This window comes from Chinchilla lanigera, unplaced genomic scaffold (assembly GCF_000276665.1).
Source record: "Chinchilla lanigera isolate Chin_1 unplaced genomic scaffold, ChiLan1.0 scaffold00017, whole genome shotgun sequence".
NCBI classification, from domain to species: Eukaryota; Metazoa; Chordata; class Mammalia; order Rodentia; family Chinchillidae; genus Chinchilla; species Chinchilla lanigera.
Genome location: NW_004955418.1, coordinates 18,001,400 through 18,027,022, shown reverse-complemented (window position 1 = coordinate 18,027,022; position 25,623 = coordinate 18,001,400). Strand labels below are relative to the sequence as shown.

Here is a 25,623-nt window from a genome sequence, read left to right as displayed (position 1 = left end):
TATTACCAAAAGCAACCACAGGTTCAATGTGGTCTCTATCAAACTATCAACAACATGCTTTGCAGACCCAAGGGAAAAGAGTTCTAAAATTTATGTGGAAGCACAAAAACCCTAGAATAGCCAAAGCTAAACCAAACAAAAAGAGGATTGCTAGAGGAGGCATCATAATACCCAATTTCAAATTATATGTGAAGCCATAGTAACAAAAGGAGCACAGGACTGACACAAAAACAGACATGTGGACCAGTGCAATCCTACAGAAGACAGAAACAAACCTATGTGCTTGAAGCCATCTGCTTCCTGACAAAGGGGCCAAAAATAGATCCTGGAGAAAAGACAATCTCTTTAAGCAATGAGGCTAGGAAAACTGAATAATTACATGGTAAGATTGAAACTAGATACCTATCTCTCAGCCAGTACCAAAATCAGTTCAAAGTGTATCAAAGACCTATGTATAAGACCAGGTATTTGAAACTGCTAGAAGAAAACACATACCAAGGAAACACTTAAAGCCATAGGTATAGGCAAAGAGCTGATGATTAGGAGTCCAAAAGTCAACAAAAAGGACTACAGCAAATTAACAACTTTCTGCATAGCAAAGGAAACTATCAACAGAGTGAAGAGAGACTATTGAGTGAAAGAGACATCTTTTCCAGCTATTCTTTTAACTGAGAATTCATATCTAGAATATATAAAGAACACAAAAAATAGCCCCCCAACAAATAATTTACCAGATATAAGCACTGCAAAATTGATCAGAACATAAAAACTTCTAAGCATTAATTGTTCATTTCAATACACCATCAGACATCAGCAATACAGTTATCGCAGCTATTCATATATATTTATATTTTGCATTCCCTCTTTTTTTTTCTTTCCCTCATCCCAGTTGTTCCTTCCATTCAGCAGTTTCTTCCCCTTTCCTATTATCTATTGCACATTTTGAGCTTTACTTACTCTTTCAGGTTTCTATACCAAGGAGACAATATGATGTTTACATATGTGGGTCTGATTTATGTCACTTATGAGTATGGTCTCTAGTTGCATCCATTTACCTACAAAAGCCTCGAGTTTATCTTTTTTATAGCTGAGTAATACCCCATTGTATAAAAATACCACAAATTTTTTAGTCATTTCTCAGCGGATGGGCATTTGGGTTGTTTCCAAAATTTAGTAATAACAAATTGTGCTGCTATAGACATGGGTATCTATCACTGTGGTATGATGTTTTTAAGTCTTCTGGGAAAATACCCAGAAGAGGACATGCAATGGAATTACCGTGGTGAATTCCTACCATCTTGTCTAGTGAAACTCTGCATTATCTCTAATGTTTCATCTAATAATTACTTTCTTATTCTCTTTAATGGTTTGAACAATCATCCATTCTTACATCTATCTGGTAATCTGAGCAACATAGTTGAGGATAGCAATATGTAATATAACAACCACTGTTAATTCATATTATTTTCTTGAAACCCTGTATCACTTTAAATGTTCTTTCTTTGTTTATGTTTGTGATGCTGGTATGCTGCATTGGTTCTTTGTTGTTGTTGTTGTCGTTGTTGTTTGTTTCTCATTTACTACTCTCTTTAAAATATATTTTTTAAAAAAATAAAGAACAGCTTTCATTAAAAAAACCAAACAACTTAATAAATGGGCAAATAATTAAATATATACTTTTCAAAAGAAGTACAAATGTCCAATAAATATATGAAAAAATGTTCAGTATCCTTAATGATTAAGGAAATACAAATCAAAATTACATTGTGAGTCCATCTTAACCCATTCAGAGTAACTTTCATCAAGAATGCAAAAATCATGAATGCTAGAGACAATGTGGGAGGAAAGGGAGCCTTGCACACGGCTGGTAGGGTTGCAAACTGGTACAGTCACTACTGAAATCAATATGGAGTCAATATGGAATCAATTACCATTTGATCCAGCTATATTATTCTTTGATATATTCTTTTTTTTTTTTTTTTTTGGTTTTTCTCCGGTACCAGGAACTGAACTCACGACCTTGCGCTTGCCAGGCAGGCGCTTTTGCCGCTGAGCTAAATCCCCAGCACCCCTCTTTGATATATTCTTGAAATATTTAAAGACAACATATATAATACCTGAAGACCTATATTTACTGCAGTGCAATTCACAATAGCTAAGCTATGAATACACCTCAGTTGCCCATCAATGGATGAATGGATAAAGCAAATGTAGTATATATATTACAATGGAATATTATTTGGTCATAAAGAAAAAAATCATGTCATTTGCAGAAAGTTGGGTGGAACTGGAGACCAATATGTTAAGTGAAATACATCAGACTAAGACAGTTAAATGCCATGTTTTCTGTCATATAAACAATCTAGAAAAAGGAAAGAGATGTCAGAAAAGTAGAAGGCAGACCATTAAAGATAAGGAAGGGGATCAGGGAATGGGGTAAGAAACCAGAGAGGAGTTATTGAGGGTGAAAATATTCAAAATATGTTTGTAGGTATTTAGCAACATAACAAATCTCACTGTTCTATATTACTAATACACACTAATGAAAAAGATATCATATATATAAATGTATGAAAATAGCAGATATAAATCTAAAAAAATTATAATAAGTGTGAATTGAATTAACACTCTAAATTAAAGGTACATAGTGTCACACTGGCCAAATAAAAACAGCAAGAATCAACTATACGTTATCTACAAAAAATAGATGCTTTAGTTTCAAAGATATGCATAGACTGAAAACAAAAGGATGGAAAAAGATATACCATATTCTATCTTCAAGAGATATACCAGGTAAAGCTTCAAGAGAGTTGGGCTGGCTATTTAATTATGAGATGAAATAGATTTTAAGGAAAGAGATATTATTAGAGATAAAGAATGACATTACTAATGAAATGAGTCAATTACTCATGAAGATACAACAGTTAGAGATGTAAATGCACTTAAAATCAAGGCCTATGAATACATGATGCAAAAATTGGCAGAAGTAACAAAAGAATTCTCAACCACAAATACAACTCATTCTCAATAACTAATAAAAATCAGCAAGTATACAGAGTACCTGAATACATCCATTTGTTTGATGTGACTACATTTATAGAACCAAGAACCTGAGAACAGAATACAAAATTTTTTTCAAGCAAATATGGAGCTCTTACAAGATAGGTCATATGCTAGGACACCAAACAAGTATCGACAAATTTGAAAAGACTAAACACTATTCAGCAAATGCCAATAAACTACATACACTGACAGACCTCAAAATCATTATCACACAGTAAAAGTGCAGAAAGTAGATAGTATATGATCCTGTTGACATGAAATGTTCGGAAAAAGTAAACTTGCAGAGAAAAAAAGCAAATCAGTGCTTCCCCAGGGCTAAGGGTGGGAGCAAAGTGATATGTGGGAACAACTTGAGGTGAACATTCTAAACTCTCCATTTAGAAAAACCCATACTTTGTACACTTCTATAGCTGAATTTTATAGTGTATAAATTGCATTTCAATAAAGGTGTTTTAAAGATTAATGTGTTGATATCTGGATTATCCCCACATTTTTGCCTGGAAGTTTTGTAACTCTCAATTGGTCATTTCAGATCTTTCTTCAGCTCTACAAAGTTCAGATAGATTCAAGTAAACATTTTATCATCATCTTATCTATTTATTATTGTTTGTGTGATGAAAATGTTGAGTCCCTTGCAACAATTTAAAGTATCCATACATTATTACTAACTTGATCACAGTTCCAGCATTAGATCACTGAAGCTAATGCCTCCAGCTGAGACTATACCTTTTCATCAGCATCTCTTTCTACTCTTTTCCCTTCCTATTACTCCCCGAGTCTCTTTCATCTTCATTCTACTCTCAAGTTCTACGATGTCAGCTCTTTTAGAGTGCACATATGAGTAAGATCATGCTATGTGTGCCTGGTCCATTTCTCTGCCTGGGTTATTTAATTTAACATAATATTATTGAGTTGTATTCACAGTATTCATTTCTCAAGCTGTATACTATTCCACTTTGTGTGTGTGCAAACGTACACATGCATGTACACGTGTGTAAGCACATTTCCTTTTGTCATTTGCTTCCCTATCTTGGTTACTACTAAAAAGAACATGATGTGTAGGTAGCTCTTGCACATATCCATGTCAACTCCTTTGGACAGTTTGATAAACTGATTAGGTAATGGGTATGTTAAATCTTTCCATAACTTCTATGTGGATAAAAGTTATACCTACATTGTTTCCCCAAATACACACAATTATTTTTGTTAATTAAAAAAAGATAGTAGCCTTTTCTCATTGACTTGGGGGTTTGAGATTCTCTTAAAATGCAGAAGGAAAAAGCACTATTTCGAAGAACTCCAAAGGGAATACCGTAAGTCTTATTTCCTACAGCATCAATGCATTGGTATTCTAAATGCTTCCTCTCCTGCCTTTATTCAATGTGCATCTCTTCTCTCCATCACCATCCGCCCTGATGCCTCACCAGGGACTTGGGCGATGACTGTCAGAAAGGCACAGCTTCGAATGCTATTGAACTACTCGCAATTTAATTTTTCACACAGAGTTAAAATTATATACCGGTTCATTAGTTGTTTAGCACAAGATTTTTGTGTCCAAATGTAAACTTTATAAAATTAAGGGAATATATTGAATCTCATTTAGCATGGCGGTTGCAATATAGCATCAGAAAAAAAATTGGTCTTATTCTTTAAAAATTAGGTCAAATAGTTTTTGCAAAACTACCAGCCTTATAAAATTTCAAAAACAACTTTAAAAATATTCCTGTTTTTATCATTGAATTCTGAAAGTACCAGTGTTACTTTCACTGGTTATGTATTAAAGAAAGCATTTCTCTTCAAAGAATGCATTTTGAAAGAATATCAAGCAGTTTGACTATGCACACTGAAACATACTTTCCAAATTTTTGTTCATATTGTATTCAGGATGGTGATCTTTTTTTTCTTTTGGTACCAGGAATCGAACTCAGGACCTTGCACTTGCCAGGTAGGCACTTGTGCTACTGAGCTATATCCCCAGCTTCCTTGACATTGTAAATAAAATGTTTGTTTGAATTAGTACATGATATTAACATTTGATATATGCTTAGCCTATACTTCAATAGTTATTCTGTTATTTATACAAAAGAATTAAGACCCATTTTTGGTCCGCCTATAAAAATGTTCATATAATCCCTTATATATATTTTTATATTTTTCAAAATTCAAGACACTTGAATATACTGCTCTTGTGGCACATTAACTTCATTATGGGAGAAAATAAAAGTCTGAATGATTAAAGTTACTAAGACTAATGTGGTACTGTGGCGATAAAATATATTAATATTTCAGTATGACAGTATGTGAAAAGATAATAACAGATATGTTATTGACCTTTAGCTACTTAAAAGGCATAAGAAGCAATACCTGCCTAGCTTGTAGAATCAAGTACAAACATCATTTAAATTCCTTAAAGTAGTCAGTTTAATAGTGTGTGTGGGGGGGTAACAAAAGTTTTTAGTTTGTGAGATTAAAAGTGTGGAATTATTCACCAATGCATTGTATAGTCTCATACTGTGAGAAGTGTGAGATATATTAGGTAGTGGAAGAAAATCTGTGAGTTCAAAGATCATATCTACTCTTTCTTTCCAAGCATAAATCCACTGAAGGGATCCCTGATATTTTTAGAATGATATTCTTTCCAAAGGTGTTTCCTTGTGTTAGTGACATCTGGCTTAGAAAGGTGAAAGTTTCAGAAAGAAAATGTAATGTCTGCTTACAATAAAATAGAAAATTTTATTTTAACTATTAAATATCAGTGGTAGATTTATAGAAAAAAAAACCTGCAGCAGAAGCTCTGTATTTTAATTGTTAATGGATTTTTGTTTAAAGTTTCTATGAAAGAACTCCCTAAATTTCTCCAGCTTGTGAAGAGCATGCCCGATAAAACCAGCACATTGTCGGTCTTACACTGGGATGGCAACATTTATTCAAAGCTGTAAATCGGGTACAGCAGAGCCATCATCCTTTCTAACTCCTCCAGCATTATCTATCAGCACCATCATCATTACGGAGTACATCTATCGCAGCCCAAGTCTGAATCACAGAAGTGATTATTTGATCCAGCTTTGAAGGCTATAGGTAGGACGGAGAGATGAGCTGGTAGTTATAACCCATTGAGAGAGTCACTGGTCATTAATAGATAAGTAGTAATGAAAATGTGTTAGCACTTTCTTGCAGGTATCTTTATGTTAACGCTTTATAAAATAATATCAAAATATTACTTAAGACAGAGAAGTCTTAGGAAAGACGCAAAGAGATCAATGATAATTACCTGGATTGCTTTTCCAGTGGTGAAATAAAAAAGATTTATCTTGCAAAGTTATTTCCACTGCTACATAAAGCCAAGATGGTAGTTTGTCAGATTAAGAATAATCTGAGGGATCTGTATCAAAGTGGACTATCTATTTTTATTGACAGAGATACAACTCATGAGAAGCCCATGCAGTGAAACAACCAAGTGTGCATTGCTCTTCAGTGAACACTCTGTCTCTGCGAGTCGATGAGAATTTGTGAAATTGCCACAGAAGGCACACCATGCCACATTGTAAATCAGTTGTAAAACGAAAGAAATAATGTCACATGTTGAACTTGGGGTCAGAATCAAAATGCCAGAAAAGAAGTCTGAAATTCAGAGGACCTGATTTTAAGGATTTTGATTTTTAGAAGAGTCAGTGATGGAAAGGCTAATAGGAGAATTTTGAGAAATCAGAGAAAAAGTAGGAATTGAGAGTAGTTGTGGACAAAACTTAATCTCTACCTATATCATACAGTTCTCAACAAGTGCACAGTGTGAAAAGCCACTTGTCCAAAAAATTCTTCTTTTGTTTCATTACCTAAAGAATCTCAGGTAGGCTTTTGCTTTTGAAATTAGGAGTGGAAATGGATATTTACTTATAATTGTGTCAACTCAGTATTATATTGGAGATCTTAACTAAGGCAATAAAGTAAGAAAAATCTTATATCAAAAGTTTTTCATAATTAAAAATAGAAATTAAGATATTATTTTCAATTGCACCTTTATTTTACTAGAAAATGTCAAAAATTTCTCAGATAAAATTAGAACATATGAGCCTGGCAAATCACTGGATTCATTACTAACCATCTTTATTTTCATATACCAACAAAGAGAAAATTAAAACTTGTGTACCATTTATAATAATATTAAATATAAAAAACACTTAAATTCTAATACTACAAGATGCAGAAAATATGTACACTAAAGCCAATGTAACATCAAGAAAAAGTAATGACCATACAGGGATATGATAGCTCCATGGCTTAGAAGATTTAGTATTACAAAAACATAAATTATCTTCAAATTCATCTATAAATATGATACAAATTAAATCATTCCCAATTATATTTAAATTCATCTATAGGTATAATGCAAATTCAGTCATTTCCAACAGCCTTCCCCTGTGAATATGACAACTGATTTTAAATATCTTCACAACTTTGAAATAGAAAAAGATTTATTTAAATGGGCAGAAGAGCCAGTATCTAGAAAGGAATTTTTTTTACAAATCATACTACAAGAACCTTAAACACATCTACTAACTAAAAGGCATCATTTAAAAAGAGAAGAGGCGGGCGAGGATAGAGCTTAGTGGCACAGCGCCTGCCTGGCAAGCACAAGGTCCTGAGTTTGATTCCCTGTACCAAAAATGGGGTAGAGGGGAGGGAGAGAGAGAGAGAGAGAGAGAGAGAGAGAGAGAGAGAGAGAGAGAGAGAGAGCAAGAGAAAGGATAATAGAAGGTGGTTACCACAAAAGTTTTCTTCATCTTCCATTGAAGGCCTTTCACCAAAGATGCTATCCCAATGCCTAATATGAAAAGGTGTTCAACAGCATCGGTAGTCATGTATGTCAGAATGGTGAAAACTACATTTATATTAGTGAGGACATGGTGCAATGAGAGCTTCTCTATATTTCTGAAAAGTAAACTTTGGGAAGCAGCTTGGCACAGTCTAAAGTGGAACATATGCATACTTTAGGACACAGCAGATCTATTTCCAGGTATATACAAAATAATTTTCCACACATACACCAATATTTATGTACATGCATGTTCCCAGCGGCATTATTCAAAATAAGTGAGAACTAGAGACAACCCAATGATCACCCACGATGACATGGATGATCCACTTCATATCATCATACAATGGAATACCATACAGTGTAAAAATTTTCAACTGCAGCTACATTCAACTCAAAATGCCAGAATGAAAATAAAATATGTATGATTTTGTTTATGTAGTTTTCAAAAATAAATCCATAAAAATGGAGAGAAAGAAGGGAAGGAAGGGAGGCAGGAGAAGAGAGAATGAAGGAATGAAGGAAGGAAGGAAGGGAGGCAGGAGAAGAGGGAAGGAAGGAAGGAAGGAAGGACGGAAGGACGGAAGGAAGGAAGGAAGGAAGGAAAGAAAGAAAGAAAGAAAGAAAGAAAGAAAGAAAGAAAGAAAGAAAGAAAGAAAGAAAGAAAGAAAGAAGAGAACATCCCCTATAGTAACAGCAATTATTGGCAAGCACATGGAGGAATAGTAGTACTTGTGTATTGCTGATGGGAATAAAATAACATAGCTGTTGTAGAAGACAAAATGGCAATTCCTCAAGAAGTTGAGCATATGGTTTAGCAATTCCGCTCTAGAGTAATAGGTGAGGAATTGAAATAGGTATTTCACATCCATATTCATGGCAGTTATTGATAATCCAAAAGGTAGAAGAAGCCCAAATTATACAACTTGATATCTGTATCTGTACAGTTACACATACAGATAAGCAAAATGTGGTACATGGATACATGTGAAAGTTATTTGGCCTTAAAAAGAAAGGAAATCCTGACAGATGCTACAACACTGATGTACTCTGCAGCCATTACGCTAAGTGAAATAAGCTAGTCACAGGCAGATAAATATTGTAGGTTTGCACTTATGAGAGGTACCTGGAGCGGTCAGACGCATGGCAACAGAAAGGAGAAGCATGACCCTCAGGGTTTAGGAGAAGAGAGGAGATGGAAGTCAATGTTTAATGGGCACAGGGTTTCAGGTTGGGAAGATGAAATATTCTGGTGACAGACAGTGGTGATGATTTAACAAAAATGTGAATATACCTAATGCCCCTGAACTGTACAGTTCAAATGCTTATAGGTAAAGTTCATGTTACAGATACTTTATCACAATAAGAAAATATAGACTGCAGTACTGGAAGTAAAGACTATGGTAATCTTTTTTTTTTTTTTTAAAGAATAAAAGAAGGATAACATAATAATAGGGGGGACTTAGCAAATTACAGACAAAATGGTAGGAAATTATCAATGGTTATCGTTTTACATATTATTATCTACAAAATAGTTTCTCAGGAAAACAAATAGACAAATAATAGTGAGTTAGAGACAAAAGAGGTAGGAGATTATCAAGAGTTGTTGTGCTATACTTTGGTATCTTCAAAGAGGCTTCTAAAGAAAATAAATAGAGCTATACATGAGTGACCTATTGAAAAATCATTAACTATTCTCAATGGTTGTTGTAGGAAACACATAATAATAAACATACATTATGAAATAGGATAGGAACATTACAAACTTAACACAGTTATGGATAGATTAGTGGGAAAATATCAATGGCTGCTGTAATACATGGTGGTATCTTCAAAGTGGTTTCTCAGGAAGACAGAGATATGCAAGAAGGATCTAATAAGTAGTTCCAGCCTAAGGGTTGTCAAAAATAGCATATTACCTCCTCACCAGTGACTCCTTTCACTGAGGTATGATGGCTGGAAGGAAGGCCAGGATTGAAAAGAAGGACCGAGAGACTTGCACCTGTGACTAGCAACAGGCTGTTTTCTTGTTCCTCCATAGTCATGATTACCCAGGACTCCTCGATGGAGATGATGGTCCGGCCAGAGGGAGAAGGCAGAGTATGCCCCAAGCCCTCTCATTCCTGTTGGAGTAACTGGTAGCATGGGTCTGAGCTCTGGGGCCTCCACCTCAGAGGGCAGACCGATCTCCAGTGGTCTCCTTTGCATGCAGGGCATGGCCCATGGGGCCTCTTAGGGCAGTTCCTCTTGAGATGGCCTGGCAATGGTAATCTTACAAGAGAAGAGAAAGCATGGTACTAGTGTTTGGTTTGTGGAAAGGGGAGGTAGACCTTCAAGGATGGTGGCAATGTTCCATTCCCAGGCAGAGCTTAGCAGTGATGGTAAATAAATGTTCGCTTTGTGATACAAAATGTCACTTTTATATTTTGTGTCATTATCTGTTATACTTCACAAACAGACCTTTAAAAATAACACAGAAGTATTACACTTATGTTCACAGAAGGTGAAATATCTACAACATGCTCTTCAGTTTGTGTTGTGTTATCAGTCCATAGTGAGAAGGATAGTGCTTTGGGACCAACTGCTAGCCTTGAACTTGAATCACAGCCTGACCAAGTATGAGCTATGCGACACTGAAAATTTCTTATGTTGAATTTACTTCCTTGTCTTTATAATCAAGGATATGGCAAGTGTTATATAAAATAATTTTAAGAATAAAAAGTTTATATTTAAACATACTACACATGGGAAATAAGAAGTACTCTAAACATATTAGATTCTATGTTCTTTTCCTTAGGGCATAATTTCCTTATTTTAAAATCTGTTATCATTGGACGATTGAGAATACTCCTGTATGGGAACTAGATCCAGAACACATATCAAGTTAAAACTGTCCCCAATTTTTTGAGACAAACTATAGTAAATTCTCCCATTTTAATTGACCAAATTAAACAACAAACATATTGGATTTATAACTGTGCTATCAGGATCTAAAATTATGGCAAATACTACATTGAAAAACGTTAAAAAATAAAGCCATGAAAAAAAAATTGGTCAAATATTTTTAAAGAGCTATTCATTAAAATGAAAGAGAAAATTTACCTTTTAAAAATTGACTTTCAGGGGCTGGGGATTTAGCTCAGCGGCAAAGCACCTGCCTGGCAAGCGCAAGGTCGTGAGTTTGGTTCCCGGTACCAGAGAAAAACCAAAAAAAAAAAAAAATTGACTTTCACTTAACATTTTAAAGATTCTTTTTGTATATAAAAGTCAATGAGACAATCTTCGACTTTTCTACATACCTTTCACAGAAGTGTAACTGTATATCATAGTGTAACTGCTTCTAGTTTTATCCAAATCTACTGTGAAATTACCGATAATTACACCAGTAGAAAGCATTATACATTTTTATTTTCAGTTACATTGACACTTTACTGGTAGGAGCCTGGATATATTTAAATGCAATGTAAGAAGAGGGGATGAAAAAGAATTAAGATGTGTCATGCACGTGTACCAACTTCACATGATACATGTAATCATTATGTACATGTAGGCAAACATAGTGCATACTTTTTAATGATTCTATTTTTTTGTTGTCATCTTTTTAGGATAGGGTTTTGCTATGCAATTCAGGCTGACCTTGAACTCACTTTGTAGCCCAGGCTGGCCTTATATTCACTGAGATCCTCCTGCCTCAGCCTCCCGAGTGCAAGTGCTGGGATTACCAGTGTGCACAGCACACCCAGTTTGATAATTCTACTCACATCTTTTTAAATATATTTCCATTTAAAGAAAGGAAATTCAGTTATATATTTCATCTGAAAAGGAGATCATGATGTGGCAGCTTTCTTCTAGTATTTGCAATAAGAGAATAGTTGTTAGAAGAGATACATTGACATACACAGATAGCAAATTTACAAGGATCCTTGAAACAAATGTTTTGAGGCTTATATGAGCAGAGTACTATATGTAAATAACATTTTCAAACCCATTTTTAATTATAATTTTAACCTTTACCATGAGATTATTATCTACTTTCTAACTTTTACAAGGTGTTAACTCACTTTTCCCCATCAAACTTACTCAGTTAAGGATTGCAAATGAGATAGAATTTTTAGGAATGAAGCAAACTCTCAGTACACAATTCCTATTCTTCTCACACTTTTTTCTGTTGTACTCCTATATTGCTTTTGATCCTCCAAGTACTTTCAATTCAACCAAAGAGGTAATTGAGGGTTTCCTAAGGGAAGTGTTCACCCAGAGCAAATCAGCTTGATGCCACCCTACCAAGAATCTCTAGAAGAACATTGGATATACACGGGATTTTATTTGATTACCATAATATGGGCCACAAATTAACATTTTACTAATTATTAGTTGTAAAAGTCCATCCTGTCCTCCATTCTTTTAAAGTAGTCCTCTAATATCAGTGTAACATCAAGTTAGATAAGAGTGTTTTATCTAATTTATATGTTAAATGTAATCTAAAAGTATTTGGCAGAAATAAATTGCCTACTCCCTTAAAGATGTTAATTATGATTTATCCATTTTCTTACGTTATCTTCTATGTAGTGTAAATGTTTACTCATATTTTTCCAGAGTATAGAAACAGTCACAAAAAGAAAGGAAAAATGGTAAACTTCATTCAGCCTATTTTGTAATTAGAGTGGACTATAAGGAAATATTTAATTAAAGCACTGAGTTTGATAATGGGTATGGTAAAGACCTGCTATTTTGAAGAATGTTCCTGTTCTATGTTAAAATATTAAAAAGTAAAATGAGTCCATGGAAGAACTTTATACCTTCACAGTTAAACTACCTTCTAGTATATGAAATAGTGTTACATATTAGCTTCCATTTCCGTAAAAAGCAAACTACAAGTTACTGTAGGAGTTACGGTACTAGATCTAAAAATGACAGATTTTACAGAATTTTATTGAAAACCTACCTACAGCATAAACTACGTATTTATTTGAAAATTTACTGCTAGATGTGGTGGTGCATGCCTGTAATCCTAGCACACAGGAATCTCAAACAAGCCTCATAGAACACTACAAGCTCAAGGCCTGCCTGGGCTACATAGGGAGACCTTAACTCCAAAGAAAAAAGAAATTACTGGCTGTAATTTTGTTATTAGACTCCAGAAAAAGCCAGATGTCAAACATACAGTTTAATTCAACTTCTTTAGGGATATGCCAAATTTTTGTAAATTAAACTAAGACTGAACAAAATTTTGATTCCTTTGACAGTTCAAAAGAAACACAAAAATCCAAGCAGTCAAATAAGAATTTCTTCTAGTTTAAAAAAAATAGCTTACAAGATATAGTCCTCCCATGAAGTGACTTCCAATACAGTCTTCCATTATGGTCCTTCCATTAAATCATATCTTTCCACTTTTTTTATGCATGAAATCCTGAAAGGTACAGGTCACACTAACATAAATGTTAAAAATGGGGTGAGCTTTCCTTCCTGATAAGGCTTTGATTCAAGCAAATTCTATCCTCTAAACTTCACACAGTACAAAAGCATCAATTTTAAAATAAGGCATCAGGAAATAAGCATTAGGAAAATAAGCATTAGGAAATAAGCACTAGGAAAAGTAATAAAAGACATAAAATCACTCATAATTTTATAGGAGAAAATAATGTCAAATCTGATACTTTTTCAAGGAATTTGAATTCCAATGTTGCAATGAAATGAACATTTCACAGAAGATTTGGAGGAAATTTAATATTTCCAAATCACATCTTAGAAACAAAAGAGTTGGGATTTCTCTGTTACAATGTTTATGGATGGGACTAGTTTGACAATTTAGCCTGTCGGATGTGACTTTCACAGTCTGTTGGCAGTTTGTAGGCAAGCCATCACATCTGTGACTCTGCGGTTGATTAATGAGTCTTTCAGCTCATTGCTACCATCTGAAGAAGGGCTGTGGCCTTTCTGAGCTTCACTGGTTTATTGGTCTTAAATTGCAGTCCTGCCAGGGTATCTTCCATATGAAAATCACACCTGGTTAAAGCTAACGAAAACCTCAATATGTCATTTTCTAGACAAGTCAAGAAGCATATAAAACTAGACAAAAGATGTATTCAAGTAACACAAATGTAGTTTTGTCATAACCTGCCAATCCAGAAAGTAACATAAAAAGGTTTCCTCAATGACAGATTTCATAGTGTCAACTTGTAGAGTGGTAATTCTCAATTCCCTGTGCTATAGGAGGACTTCTACAATGCTAGCTCCCTGGCTGTAGACAATATCCACTTTCAAAAGAACTAGGAAGGTTGTAGTTCATGATGAGATAGTCACTTAGCTTTAATTATTTACAAATGATTAATGTGATTGGCGAGCTTTTTAGCCTCTTTGAAGTCGCTGGCTTTTGATCAATCCACTTGGAGCAGGGCTGCCTTTCTGAGAACTGTCTCTTGAGCACCAGGGAACCATGGCAAACTGCTTTTCTCCAGGCTTGCTCTGGAAATTGAAAAGCCTTTTACAACATGATCATAGTCCCTCCTGATCATCTTAATCTATAAACTAGAGGAGAAGGTAAGAGGGGACAGAGGGAGAGGACTGAAAGCCAGGACCACTAGTGGTCTAAAGCTAAAATGCAGCCTAGCACTTGGAAAGTGGTTGGAAATCCAGGAATAAGAGAGCAGAGGAACCTCTTTCTTTTCGGGATCCTATATTATAGCTTCATTTTTGAAGCACTATACATTTCTAAAACACCAATACTCCTTACATCAATACGAAAATTCATCTTGCATGTACGTGACTGTTATTCTTTATTCTAGATTTTGGACCAGTATTACCATCTACTAGCTACATGCTGAATATAACACAAAGGTATAGGCATAGTTATGCAGTAGGGAGAACCATAACACTCTAAATACTGTCACTAAATGCATAACAAATCACCCAGAATTTCCATTCTAGCAATTTTCATTTTCTGACCCCTGATATTAACAAATCTTTTCTAACACTGTTCACATTATGGTAACACCATTCTTCCCAAATGGAAAAGAATGCTTGCATGATATTCTGATGCAGTTATTCACATTCCCCCTACCATGTTTCTACTTATCAGGATTTGAAATTTTCCTGAATAAAGAGTACATTATGTCTATACATTCTACCAACATTACTAAAATAAATATTCTCAGATGGGGATATAGCTCAGTGGCACAAGAACCTGCCTGGTAAGCTCAAGGTCCTGAGTTTGATTCCTGGTACCCAAAATAAATAAATATTATCTTTCATTATGGCATAATCTAAAAATTATCGTTAGTATCACAATCATCTATGTGATAGCTGTTCTAAGAATTATGGGAAAAATATGTCATATTGTATTATTCTTAATTTGTAATTCTATTATTTGGAAAGATTTGAGTTGATTTTGGCACATAAACATACCGATTCAAGACATTAACTGAACAATGTCATCAATGGTTACTTAAACATTACAAAGTATTCGATCATTTCAACAAATTTTCAAATACTTATAGTTTAATCCTGGCTGCAAATTTGAATTGCCTGAGAAATTTTAAAGTGATATGGTTGTTGCACTATCAGAGATTCTGATTTAATTTTGGTCAGTGGGAGATCTGGGCACAGTTTTTCCTTAAAAAAAAAACAAAACAAAACAAAAAAACACGCTTCTCAAATGATTCTAATGTGCCATTATTTAATGTAGTATGGTCATATTTACTTTGCATGCCTAAAATAATAACTGAAGTCTACAAGTGAAAAGTGTTGTCTCAAATTAAATTGGGAGATCTAATGATCAGTCTTTGGTATTCTCAGGTTTATTGTTTTGGTTTATAAATTGAATCACACACCAAAAGTCCTGGGCTCAAGTCACCATATAGCTATCTCCTTGCTCTGACTTCAGTATGTCCCTCAAGACAAATGTTTTCTAAATAACAAAATGAGAAAGGTAAGATTTCTTCCCACTTTTCAAAGCATGTTTGCCAAGAATTTCGCAGAGTGCAAAATGCTCTTCTTAAATATTACTAGTGCGTATTTGCTTCCATTTACTAAAGGGGAGATTTAAACCAAGGTACTGTGTGTCAACTAAGGCATCATTCTCCTCTCCTATGGGAGACATTGCTAACTGATCACAAAGAAATCATGATCCTCCTTGAGTTTTCACTCAGAATAGAACTATTTTCTGTTTGTGAATTAAAGAGATGGCGTTTAAGGAGATGGTATAACAGAGTGTCTAGCAGGAGACTAAAATAATATCCAGAGAATCAGACATTGTTACCATAGTTCAGCACAAGGGCAACATGTGAATCAAGTCCTAGGGGAAGGCACAATCCACAGAGGCATGGTCTACTCTTCCTAACCAACCAAAGTTTCGGTTATAACTTATCTTCTGGTGTCAACTTGACTTGAGGGAGAGAAGGACCTGATCTGCTGGACATGGTATTTTTCACTGTATATTAGTAAAATAGAATTTTGGTTTTGCAACGGTCTCATGTGAATTTGTTAACTGTGAGTTAATATTACTATATGAAACCAAACTGCCAGACTTTCAAGGCTAAAGATCAGGACATAGACTTAGGTAGAAATCCCAACAAAATTATATACTGCCTAAGAAGTCAGCATGTCTTTCAGCAATGAGGCACTCAGTAACAAAACATTTACGAATATAAATAACTTGCTATAGCTCGGGTCTAGAATGTCCCCCAAAGCCCATGATTAAAAGTTTGGTCTCCAGCCCATGGTGCTACTGGGAGAAGGTGGAGATTTTAGGAGGTGGGGCCTAACTGGGGGTCTTAGATTACTGGGAAGGAACCCTCAACTGGACTGTAGGATTCTGATTGCTTCCTTTTTTTCTTTTGCTTATAGCCAGGATTGGACTTCCTGTACCACATGCTCCTAACATGATGTACTGCCATAGGCCCAAAAGCAGTGGAGTCCAAAACCGTGAGCCAAACTAAAATCTCTTTTTAGGTTAGTTATGTCAGCTATTTTGTTGCAGTCATGAAAGGCTGAGAAACACACAAATAGTTTGCAAATAAAGTATCTTCTTATGCGAACTAAGAAAAAAAGAAGCTTTCAGGAGGTGCCAAAATCTTTTCAATTTTGCAGGGTTCCCCCCCCCCATTTAGAAATAATCCCATTTAGATACAGTGGTGATGATGCAATAAGGGTGAGAGTCAATGCTCCTTGAGGGCAGGGCTCCCATCTCATCAGCCTTAGGTACCATCCCGCATGACAGATCCTGTACCGAGAGACAGCTTAGGCAGACCATCTGCTGCCTCCTGGGAAGAGAACTGCACATTTCAAAGTATGGCAACATTCCACTATAGCATAATGAAGAAAATGAAAAACATATTAGCAAACTGAACACTTTGGGGAAATTTCATTTCAAATTGTATGCTGTTTTGCTTTTAAAGAAGTAAAATTATTAAATAAAATGTGTGAGAGGAAGCAAATATTCTTCCTTGAAGCAAAATTATGAATGCTTTTACTTTGTGAAAAGTAACATTATTTCCAACGAATGCATTAAAATCACACATATAAGCCACATTCTCAGAATTGCTATGAAGAAGCATCTATATGTATGTACTTTCACTGAAATCCATTTTCAGTCCTAAAATCCTTGTTAGAATATGGGCTAAAAGATAAAAAACTGAACAATTAATTAGAAACAACTTCACTTAGTTTCTCCTTCAGATACCCCTTAGGGTCTATAAATTTAGTTGGAAGCCATCTCAGATCAGCCAATAAAGAGCATCAAACCTAGGCACACTGAATTGGAAGCATCACTCCCTCACTCAGGCTTTCCAACTGTTTCCAGGTAACCAATCTCATCCAGGGACAAACCAGAGCACTACAGAACAGGCTGTGCAACTCCAGAACTGGTTGCAAGCACGTGGAGTGATGATGAGCAGACAAATCAGGAGCACCTCTCACACTTGACCAAGGCCGCTAATAAATGAGGGCGTCTTGTCTGAAGTGCCATCAATCACATACCAAGAGTGTCCTCACAAAGGAACATCTCATCAAAGCCATATAAAAATAAGGCAAGTAGAATTTTAGTGACAGACAACAAGGCCATTTGATCTATGAATTACACAGGCCCTGCAATTGTTTACACATGTCTCAGAGCCTTCAGGGTCAGACAAGGCCAAGGATTAGGAAGAAAGAATCTGTAAGTCTTTTAATATTCTCCAGTTATGGGCCTACTTAGGACAGGTGTCCCTCTCCCTTCCTCATACCCCTCACTCAATACAGTCTCTGACTTCATCTGAAGCAACCTGACATTTATTCACTTCACGGTGCCTGTGTTGCAAATAGAACCATTAAATGTGAAAAATGCACTGAAAAAAGAAAACCTAACACTGTAGCCCAAATAGCCTTGATAAAACCATTATGTGTGTTATTAAGCTTTTTGTCACTGTGGAAAAATACCTGAGGTAATCAACTCATAAAGGTTTGTTTTGGCTCACATTTACAGAGGTCCAGTCCATGGTCAGCTGGTACTTCTGGGCTGTGGTAAAGCAGAATATCATGGCAGGCAGTACATGATGAGCAAAGATGGTTACTCATGGTGGTCCAGAGGCAACAAAGAAAGGAACAGGCTGGGGCCCCAGTATCCTTCCAAGCACATTGCCTCCACTGATGTAAATGCTTTTTTCAAGGCTCCACCTCCTAAAAGGCTAGGGACAAAACCACAGTGCTCTCTCTTTCATGTGTTACTACCTGTGTTGAAGGCTCCATCTCAACTACCTCTCAGCTGGGCTATCTGCCTGACGTGTCAAGTACTACCGCTCCTCCACTCCATGTGAGTTAGCTTTCTTTCCTCTGATCTCCCACTGTGGTACTATAGCAGCTTGCCTGAATCTCTAGTATAGCTATATCTACAGCTTTTTGTTTATCTCTTCCACTAGATCCTGAGCTCACTGACAGCAGGGCTTGTGTCTGGTTTATCTCTTTATCTGCTCTGCCCAGTGCATGTTTGATGGATGCAGGAATGAAGTCACATCTATCTACTTACTGAGAGTGTTGCTGAAATGAATAATGGGATGGATGTACACTTAGCATCAACACAGCCTATTTTGTGAGGTGTGTAATACTATTCTTTCATCTGGTAGCAAATGCATTCTATGTACGATAAAAATAACAAAAGTTTGGACCATTTTTTTATACAAAGTTACCTTATTTCCACGGATTGTTAACTATGTTCAAGGCCTTTACAGCTCTGACTTGCTGAAATGGATGTTCATCACTGGCTTTGGGCTGAGCCAGATAACAAATAGGGCAAAGTCATAATGCTGAAGAAAAGAGGCTTCTGGGTAAGGAATAGGTAAACAGCAAAACCTGCAATCACGTAACTGATTTCTAAATCTGGATGGCCCAGACTGAAGTTTTGTACTATAGGCCTCTCACTGTTGCTAGGTTTAACTCATTAACCCGGAATTATCACATGGAGCTCTTATTTGTAGGTATCAGAAGCCACTGAATTCCAAATAGCCACTTCTTCTACTTGAGCTGTATCAGCCTTTTCATTGGTGGCCTCCACTTTATCTCGTGGTGGAGGGGAACTTTAGTCCTGGTCAGGAAACGATGCATCATCCTATCTCTGAGAGCAACATATTACATTGCCATGATTAGAATGCAGGATAAGAGAGTGATGAATAAAAGAAATAAAATTAACATTTTTATGAACAAAACATGAAGACAAGGGGAAAAGAGTGGGTAATGAGTCCCATTCTGTACTGTTTTCATTGTGAGGAGTCAATGATATAATTTTAAATCAATAAAATTTAAAAGATGGTGCTGCATCCTATCTGTCCCTCAGATTTACAAACCAAAAGTAAACAGATAAAATAAAAATAGAAATGCTTCTAAACTATAACAGTTGGAATGGGGCTTGCGTTGGGGAGCAGGGGAGGTATGTTTTATATTTCACATCTTATCATCTTGTACCATTTGAAATAATGTATGTAATATATGCAAATGTGTTGTTTATATTTTATTGCAAAGTAAATTTCAAAGTTATATTGATATAAATATTATGTATACTGTAATGTATTGATATTTAAAAAAGATTTTTCCAAAAGATCTCATATTATGTAAAAAGAGAGCTCAGATGGCAAACTACATCCCTGAAGTACATCAAGGTGAGAGTTTCACTTATAGCAGAAGAAAGTACTACAGGTATTAGACACAATGTAAGTACAGCATGTCACCAAAGTAATGTGGGTATTTACAGATATTAATGCCATTTTGCATATGAAAAAAAGGGAACATTATTTGTTGTTGCTTGAATTTGTTATTACATTATTTAACTGTATAGATATCTTCAAAGAGATAATTTTCTCATCTTATTAGGTAGAACAACATAAATAGATACTCAGTGATGACTCAGAAGCCTTAAGGCAGTCAGTATATTCATTGTTTCCAGTCAAACTGAATCAATAGGCCTATGACAGCTACTCCTAGCAGAACCTATCCTAAAAGTTCTCGCAGAAAAATATCACAATGGCTGTGGGGTCTGAACAGCAGTTGACAGGGGAAAGACTTAAAGACTAGTCATTGAAAAAAAGAATGTGTTCTCTACAAGCAAGTTTTAAAATAGCTTTTGATCCATTGCAAGAACCCAAAAGTGCCAGCATGTGAATGCATAATTAGGAAGAAGAAAAGTCGTTACAAAGTGAATTTGGGTTCAATTTGACAAGCAAGAAATTCTCTCATGGCTGCTTTTGAGAAAATTATTATACTTTCTTTTCATCAAAATGTTGCCAATTCTGCACTCTGTCAATAGCATTTCACATTTATTTAGGATGTCTGTTTCCTCACAAAAGTCATGGAGACCTTTATTTAAATGACTTCCCTGTTAACTTATCTAAAAGGCTCTCATATATCTCTCTGCATATAAGGAATCTTTCATTTTTGTCCCCACCTTGTAGCCACAGAAAACCACAGCCTAAGTCTCCTCCCCAGCTGTCCTTCCTCTGTATCCACCAGCGTAGGTGCGCTCAGACCGTGTCTCTCTTGAGCTGCCCTCAGCCAGTGTCTGGGCATGGTGGAGGTACTGCTAGTCCATTCCTGCAGGCCATGGGAGTCTCTGGTGAGTGGCCGTAGCTCAAGGAATCTCCCTTGACCTTATCTAAACTTTCTTAGAACTACTGTACTGTCTGAGGCTTTTCCTAAGCAGTCCTCCATTGCTGTCTCCTTTCGCAGGTATCCGATCAGCAACTTGTTCTGAAGTTCTTCCCTGCCTATTCCTGCTTCTCCTTTCTATTCTTTTTTTTTATTATTATTTTTTTATTTTAAGGATAAAAGGAGGGAAACATTAACAGACATACAACATTTTACAACATATCACAACCACAATACAGACAATACAGAGTTACAAACAAAGTGGTAGGGAATTAACAATGGTGGTTGTATTACATATTGATATCTTCAAAGTGGCTTCTCATGAAAACAGATATAGACATGCAATACTGGTCAACCAAAGACTCATTGACAGTTTCTTTCGGCATAGAAACAGCAGATAGAAGAACAACCATGTTATCTATCCTGTATATACATACATACAAAATTTCTCCTTCTTTCCCTTCTCTTTTCCCACATCCCAGAAGCCCTTTACTCTTCGATGGTTTCCTATCATTTCACAGTGTCTATCATACCTCCTTTCTATTCTTATTGTGCATTTCTCTGCCTAAGAACTTCTCACAACTCCACTACTATCCTGGCATCTGCTTCTTGGAGAATAGAAACTGGCATACTCTGAAGAACAGGTAAACATAGCACGTCTTTATTTTAAGAATATCCAGTCCACACTGTCTTCAAAGAGGAACTATCATACCACTTTTATGCAAATTAAAAGTAGACTTTTCTGAATATCTAACTTCCTTATAATTCACAGGATGTATAATCTCTTCCCCAGTCTTTATCCAGCCTCTAACAGTCCCTCTGCCCCAGGTTGACTAAATCCTGAAGTAGCTCTCAGTTCCTGTCATTCCATTTCCTTCAGGCTTTGCTGATTCCCTCATCTTCTGGCTAAAGCCCAAACTTCATCCTAAGAACCTTCACAATCTAAGTAGCTAAATTACCTCTCAAACTGTAACTAGAAGAAGGACCTCTCTTTCTCCAAAGGATTGGAGAAAACAGAAAGAAAACTGAGGTTTGAGAAATTCACATTAGATAATTTTAATCTTCCTAGCAAAGGAGGTGGGGCAAGTCATTTGCTGAGAGGGAAATAAGCCCTAGAAGAAAAGAAGTAACAAAAGTGATTATTTAAAATGGATTAGAAATTTTGTAAAGTAGTGCTAAAGTACAGTCGTGCATTACTTGATGACAGGGATGTGCTCTAAGAAATGTTGTTAGGCTATTTTGTCATCAGGTATATACCAGAGTGTACCTACACAAACTAAGTTGGCTACACGGTCACTCACAAATGTAAGTTCGTGGGTGTGTACCATCATGTCTGCAGTCCCAAGTCGACTGAAATGCCATCACACTGTGCATAACTGTATTTAAAATACAGTAACCTAGCAAATGGTTACTTTATCTAAATCAATGCCTTTAGCAGATAGATGCTCTAAAATGTTGAAAGAGTAAAGTAAGCCAAACTATACAGAGGTACTAGACAGAATTCTTTAAGGATCTGAACTTGAGCTAGAATCTGAAAACAATTAGAGCTCTGGGTTTCAGTTTCTTTATCAGGAAAACAATGAGAATATGCGCTACTTTTCAAAGTTCCTGTAGGAGTTTTTGTTAAAAAAAAAAAAAAAAAAAAAAAAAAAAGAAAAGAAAAGAAAAGAAAGAAAGATTATATTCAGTTACTGTTTTCCACTGAAAATTAATCTGCAGTACTATAAAATTTTATATTCCATAGGATAAGATATACAGACAAAATCTTTCAGTGTTAGACTATCAGTGTATACATTTGACAATCTCTGCTAGCTTCTGTAAAGGACAAAAAATTTAAGTTCACCTTTTCAACTTCAGATAGTAAATTGACTATCTTATTGTATAAAAAACATGGGAAAAGAAAACTCCTTATTTTCTACTCTCATGAAATTGCTTATGCGAAGTATTTTCATGTCTCAGCAGCACACATGAAATGATTCAGAAGTGTTTCCTATGGGAAACAAATTGGTTAAACAAATCTTGAGATAATGAATGACTGTGACTCTGATTTTAAAATCAGAAGCAATCCTAAGATGATAATTACTTTGACATTTCCTTTTGAACTCCTGTAATATGCTGCTGTGCACTGTATGACTCTCTACATACAGTGGTTACTCAAATTTGGCTCACTTAAACCAAAATTACATAGAGGTATAAAGGTTCAAGTAAGGAATGGAAAAGGCTGAGAGTGAGTTTTTTTTCAGTCAAGCTGCATTTCAATTCTCATTAGCTACATTAAGAACACACAAATCATGAATACCTTCCTTTACCTCAGAAAACCAAAGTGAACTTTACAAAGATACCTGCTAAAAATATAAATAAATGATACATACTATCACAATAACATTAATCAAGAATAACAACCCACAGGGGGGAAATGGTGCCTAAAACTATAGTTTGAAAAAGTACATGAAAAAGATAAGCTATGTTTCATAACACTTTTGCTAAGCTGACAAGAAACCACAGTGATGGAATACTTATGCTTCTGATTCTGTAGCATGCACCGTGTTATCACATTTAATACCCTCTGCCAACTACCAAAGTTTCCAATCCTAGAAAACTGTAGTCCCGACACAAAAATAATAAAAGTTCATTCTCGAAAGTTCCTAATACTGTATTACTCAAGAGAAACATTTATCACTAGAAACTTAGGTAATCTTACTTTGTATTTTCCAGGGTTTTTCAAAGCACAAATCAGAGCTCCATGGCCTCCCATGGAGTGGCCAAAAATAGACATCCTTTGGGGGTCCACTGGAAAATTGGCGTTTATGAGTTGAGGAAGCTATAAAGAATTCAATAGTGTGACAGAATAGCAGAGAAAATAAGTTTAGACTTTTTCAAAGTTATGTAAAAGAATCTCAAAGCTATATAAAATAAACAATACTTCAGGCAGCCTTATAATATTTGAACTGATAATGATTAAAAGAAAAAAACAACTTAGGCAGACAACAGTTATTAATACATTCACTGGAGAATATATGGTACAGACTTCTTTTCAAAACAGGCTTTCAACTATACTGTTCAGGCTGGCTTTGAACTCACAAATGTACCACCTCTCAAGCAGCTGAGATTACAAGCATATGCCACCATATTCAGCTAGTATAGACTTCTTCAAGAGTAACTTAAGGAAGTTAGTAACTTAAGGAAGAAGACAATGCTTTTTAAACTTTTTAACTGGTAACTTCATTTGGGGAAAATCTAAGGGAAAATCCTTAGGAGAAAGAACATGTGCAAAGATAACCAATGCAATATTTGTTATGATAAGAAATATACACAAAAACACAAATATCTTAGGAAAAAAATTATGGCATTGACAGAATATTATGCAATTCTTAAATTAGAATATTGGAAAATATTTTATAGAACTAAAACAATATAATAAATTTTATAGCTATGTGTAAATTAGTCATGGAAAAAAATCTGGAATATAATGAAACATAGCTATGGTCTAGGATCTAAGAGGTAGGGATGACTAAGGGCTGAAAAAATAGCTTAGTGGTAGAATGCTTGCCTACTATGTGTGAGGCCCTGGGCTACCTGGTACCAGGGAGTAAAAAAAGAAAAAAGAATTGTAGGTGACTCAAATTTCAATATTGTTTTTGAATTTTTATGATGTATATGATAAAAATCATAAAATTTAGATAAATGCATAAATTGCACATTAGTATTATTAACAGACATCAGTATTATTAATAGAAGTTATGCTTTATCATTTATCCTTTCTAACTAATCTTTTGCTTATCACTATAAAATATATCTGAAAGAACTAGCTACTGGGAAATAACAGGTTGTTTCAAATATTGTTTTCTTTGATGATCTGGGTTGTGTACACAGGTCTCAATATAATTACTTAAATCTTTAAATATTATTATGGCTTGTGTTCAGATATCCTCCCAAAGCCTCATGTTTTGGGGTTTTTTCAGAGATTGCTGGATCTAGAGTTTGTGATATTATAATTGATTCACAGTGCAATGTTACGCTCAAGCGTACTACGATTAAAGGTGTGAGTGCTACCTGCCTTAAGTAGCCCGGATAAGACGAAAGAGGCAAAAAAAACAATGTTAAGGTCCCTTGTTTACTTGCTTTTGCTGTCTTTTGCTTGCCATCAACTGGTTCCCCTCTACAATGTCCCTCTACTAACCATGTAGCTTGGAGCCAGCTGATTATAGGCTGAAACTTCTACAAACTGTGAGCTAAATAAATCTTTCTCCCTTTAATTCTGGGTGTCAGGTATTTTGTCTGAGCAATGAGAGAACAGTGACTAATACAAATATGTATTTAGTGTTAATTTAAATTGTAGCAAATAGGACTACACTAATAAACTTTGGAATTTCCACTGAAAAATTTTATAAAAATGTGTAACATAAAGTCACCATTCTATAACCTAGTTTAAAACTGTCAGGACTAGAAGGACTTTGATACAAAATTAAACTTCTGGCAGTCATTAGTTAATAATTATAAAACAAATCAAATTACCTCCTCTGTTACATAAGAGTACATTCTGTAATTAGTTTTCCAAGGATCTTCAGTAGCATTCACATAAAACCCCGCTCCAGTGCCGAAGTCCCAGCTATCATCTTCTCCTTTAATATTGCATTCAC

General features: G+C 35.4%; 1 protein-coding gene across 7 annotated transcripts in view; it reads right to left on the bottom strand.

The window, feature by feature from the left end:
• The window catches only part of Kiaa0825 (KIAA0825 ortholog), a 384,762-nt gene that overhangs the window by 176,380 nt on the left and 182,759 nt on the right, over positions 1 to 25,623 (bottom strand). Inside the window, exon 20 of one of the 7 annotated variants that reach the window (XM_005382253.2) lies at positions 13,186 to 14,341. The exons of the other annotated variants lie outside the window; for them this stretch is intronic. Within the exon in view, the coding sequence (XP_005382310.1) occupies positions 14,254 to 14,341 (88 nt within the window). The 3' untranslated portion in view covers positions 13,186 to 14,253. Of the gene's footprint in view, positions 1 to 13,185; positions 14,342 to 25,623 lie in introns of those variants that run through there. 7 annotated transcript variants of the gene reach the window in all.